At 38.6% G+C, this 4,537-nt stretch overlaps 1 protein-coding gene across 1 annotated transcript; it reads left to right on the top strand.

Moving 5' to 3' along the window:
* The first annotated feature begins 2,468 nt into the window (after nt 1-2,468).
* On the top strand, nt 2,469-4,058 carry LOC103665376 (elongation factor 1-alpha 1-like). The gene is given in 4 exon segments (XM_040625449.1): nt 2,469-3,075; nt 3,077-3,628; nt 3,630-3,705; nt 3,708-4,058. Coding segments are annotated over 4 exon segments (1,389 nt in total). The 5' UTR covers nt 2,469-2,568; the 3' UTR covers nt 3,962-4,058.
* The last annotated feature ends 479 nt before the right edge of the window (nt 4,059-4,537 follow it).

A 4,537-nucleotide genomic window follows, 5' to 3' on the forward strand; every position in this document is an offset into this window, starting at 1 on the left:
GATTTTCAAATGTCATTCCCCCCTTACATTCCTGGAATAAGCTCCACTTGAGCTTATGGTATGTTATCATCTCATTCAATTTGTTAAAATTTATTAAGAATTTTTGCATTTACTTTCATGAGGATATTGGTCTGTAGTTTTGTTTATAATACTTTTGTCTGGTTTTAATATCAGAGTAATGCTGGACTCACATAATGAATTAAGAAGTACTTCTTCTTCAATTTTATATAATTGATATTATTTATTCCTTAAATGTTTGGAAGAATTCACTAGTGAAGTCACCCGGACTGGAGTTTTCTTTGGCAGAAGTTTTTGTTTGTTTGGTTTGGTTTGGTTTTTCTTAGCTTTTTTTAAAGATTTTATTTATTTATTTGAGACAGAGAACAGAGTGAGAGAGAGAGAGAGAGAGCACAAGCAGTTGAGCTGGTGGGGGGGGGGGTGCAGAGGGAGAAGCAGAAGCAGACTCCCAGTTGAGCTGGGAGTCCAGTGTGGGGCTTGATCCCAGGACCCTGGGATCATGACCTGAGCTGAAGGCAGATGCTTAACCAACTGAACCACCCAGGCGTCCGTGGGAGAAGTTCTTTGTTTGTTCGTTTGTTTGTTTTTTTACAAAATCAATTTCTTTAACAGTTACAGTTATTCAGGTATTGTGCTTCATCTTGAACGAAGTTTGGCAACCTGTGTCTTTCAAGGAGGTTGCCCATTTTTGTTCAATCTGTTGGAAAAAGTTGTTTGTAATATTGTGAATACTCTTATCCTTTTAATATCTGTAGTTCCTGAAGTAGTATCATCTTTTTTATTCCTGATCTTGGCAATTTGTGTCTTCTCTCATTGTTTTCTTATCATTCTGGCTAGAGGCTTATCAATTTTATTTACCTTCTCCAAAAAAAAATCCCTTGCTTCCATTGTCTATCATGTTTCTATTTTCTGTTTCATTGATTTCCACTTGGTCTTTCTGATTGGATAATTCTGTGTTTCAACTTTAGTGGGCTAAGATATACCCAGAGAGCTGGTAGAATATTTTTTCTGGATATATCTGTGAGTGTGTTACTGGGAGAAATCAGTATTTAAACAGTAGATTGAGTAAAAAAGATCATCCTCACCAATACATTCTTGTTTTAATCATTATTTAGAGAAAGGTGCTAAAATCTGTGACTATAACTATGGATTTCTCTGTTTTTCTTGCAGGTCTTTTGGTTTTGTTTTATGTAGTTTGAAGCTATTTTATTAGGCTCATAAATGTTTAGAATTGTTCCATCTTTTTGATGAGTTAACTTCTTTTTTTTTTTTTTAAAGATTTTATGTATTTACTTATTTATTTGAGAGAGAGCTAAAGGGAGAGAGATCACAGAGGGAGAGGGAGAAGCAGACTCACTGCTGAATGGAGAGTCCAGTGCAGGGCTTGATCCCAGGGCCCCAGAATCATAACCTGAGCCAAAGGCAGATGCTTAACGGACTGAGCCACCCAGGCACCCCATGAGTTAACTTCTTTATCAAATAAAATGATTCTATTTAACTCTCATAATATCCTTTACTATAAAGTCTACTTTCTCTGATACCAGGAGGCATTTTAACCTTTTTTTAATATGGTAACATGATATGTTTCTATCCTTTTACTTTTAATCAATTTGTGCCTTTATTTTTAAAGTAGGTTTTTTTTTTTTTAAAGATCTTATTTATTTATTTGACAGAGAGAGAGACAGCCAGCGAGAGAGGGAACACAAGCAGGGGGAGTGGGAGAGGAAGAAGCAGGCTCCCAGCGGAGGAGCCTGATGGGGGGCTCGATTCCAGAATGCCGGAATCAAGCCCTGAGCCAAAGGCAGACGCTTAACAACTGAGCCACCCAGGCGCCCCTAAAGTAGGTTTTTTATAGGGAGTATATATTTGGGTCTTGCTATTGTATCCAATCTAATAATCTCTGCCTTTTAATATATATTTAGACCATTAACTTCTAATACAATTGTTGATCTGCTTAGGTTTGAATTTGCAATTTTGCTTTTTTGGATTTGTCCTATCTGATTTGTTCCAGTTTTCCTTCTTTTTCTTTTCCTTCTTTTGAATTATTTGTGTACTTTTAGACATTGTATCATTTCTTCTTTGTTCAATTAGCTATATTTTTTGTTGTCTTTTTTAATGGTTGCTTTAGGGTTTAGAGTATACATCTTAAACTTACATAGTCTACTTTCATGTGATGTTATACAGCAGAACATAGAGCAAAAGAAAGTGATAATAGTAAACTTCCAGTTCTTCCTTCTTGGCCTTTGTATTGTCAAACAGTTTACTTCTCTACAGGTTATACCCTGCATAGGTAAACGTAGCTACCATTTCTGGTGTTCTTCATTCCTTTACGTAGATCCAGCTTTCCATCTGGTATCATTTTGTTCTGCTTAAATGACTTCTATGTAACATCATATTGCACTGCAAGTCTATTAATGATTCATTCTTTTAAGTTTTTTTCTTAATCTCCAAAGGGGTATTTATCTCACATTTGTTTTTAAAATACAGACAATCTGCTTTTTCACAATGGGTTTGCCATCAGAACCCAGGTGTCATAAAAACCACAGCTAAATGCAAACCAAAATGGGAAAGGAAAAGACACATATCAACATCATCATCACTGGACATGTAGATTCAGGTAAGTCTACCACTACTGGTCATCTGATCTGCAAATGTAGTGAAGTTGACAAAAGAACTATCGAAAAATTTGAGGAGGCTGCTGAGATGGGAAAGGGCCCCTTCAAGTATGCCTGGGTCTTGGATAAACTGAAAGCTGAACATGAACGTGGTATCACCATTGATATCTCCCTGTGGAAATTCGAGACCAGCAAGTATTACATGAGCATAATTGATGCCCCAAGACACAGAGACTTTATAAAAAACATGATTCCAGGCACATCTCAGGCTGACTGTGCTTTCCTGATTGTTACTGCTGGTGTTGATGAATTTGAAGCAGGTATCTCCAAGAATGGGCAGACCTGTGAGCATGCCCTTCTGGCTTACACACTGGGTGTAAAACAACTAATTGTTGGTGTTAACAAAATGGATTCCACTGAGCCACCCTACAGCCAGAAGAGATAATGAGGAAATCATAAAGGAAGTCAGCACCTACATCAAGAAAATTGGCTACAACCCTGACACAGTAGCATTTGTGCCAATTTCTGGTTGGAATAGTGACAACATGCTGGAGCCAAGCACTAACATGCGATGGTTCAAAGGATGGAAAGTCACCCATAAAGATGAGAATGCTAGTGGAACCACACTGCTTGAAGCTCTGGATTGCATTCTGCCATCAACTCACCCAACCGGCAAGCCCTTGTATCTGCCTCTCCAGAACATCTACAAAATTGGTGGTATTGGTACTGTCCCTCTGGGCCAAGTGGAGACTGGTTCTCTTAAACCTGGCATGGTGGTCACCTTTGCTCCAGTCAATGTTACAACTGAAGTAAAGTCTCTCAGTATGCACCATGAAGCTTTGAGTGAGGCTCCTCCTGGGGACAATGTGGGCTTCAATGTCAAAAACATATCTGTCAAAGATGTTCGCTGTGGCAATGTGGCTGGTGACAGCAAAAATGACCAACCAAGGGAAGCAGCTGACTTCACAGCTCAGGTGATTATCCTGAACCATCTAAGGCCAGATCAGTGCTGGATATGCACCTGTGCTGGATCATCACACAGCTCACATTGCTTGCAAGTCTGCTGAGCTGAAGAAGATTTTCATTCTGGAAAAAAGCTGGAAGATGGTTGCAAGTTCTTCAAATCTAGTGATGCTGCCATTGTTGATATGGTTCCTGGCAAGCCTGTTTGTGTTAAGAGCTTCTCTGACTATCCTCCTCTGGACTGCTTTGCTGTTCGTGACATGAGACAGATGACTGCTGTGGGTGTCATCAAGGCAGTGGACAAGAAGACAGCTGGAGCTGGCAAGGTCACCAAGACTGCCCAGAAAGCTCAGAAGGCTAAATGAGTATTATCCCCAATACCCGCCACCCCAGTCTTAATCAGTGGTGGAAGAATGGTCTCAGAACTGTTTGTGTCAATTGGCCATTTAAGTTTAATAATAATAGTAAAAGACTGGTTAATGATAACAACGCATCGTAAAACCTTCAGAAGGAAAGGAGAATGTTTTGTGGACCATTTTGTGTGTGTGTGTGTGTGTGTGTGTGTGTGTGTGTGTGTGTGTGTGTCTGTGTGTGTGTGTGTGTGTGTGTGTGTGTGTGTGTGTGTGTGTGTGTGTGTGGCAGTTATAAGTTATTACTTTTTAAGATCAGTACTTCTTAATGGAAACAACTTGACCAAAAATCTTTCAGAGAATCTTGAGACCATTAAAACAAAAGTTTAATGAGAATGAATGAATCATGAATGAATGAATGAATGAATGAATAAATAAATAAATAAATAAATAAATAAATAATACAGACAATCCTCATGTTGCATAGTTCAAATATACACAGATTTCAGTTACCACTATTTAGCTAAATAACACTACCCCCCGCCCAAGAAAAACATGGCTTAAATTTCAGTTTCCATGGCGTATGAGCCA

Source organism: Ursus maritimus, unplaced genomic scaffold (genome assembly GCF_017311325.1).
Source record: "Ursus maritimus isolate PB19 unplaced genomic scaffold, ASM1731132v1 scaffold_8, whole genome shotgun sequence".
NCBI classification, from domain to species: domain Eukaryota; kingdom Metazoa; phylum Chordata; class Mammalia; order Carnivora; family Ursidae; genus Ursus; species Ursus maritimus.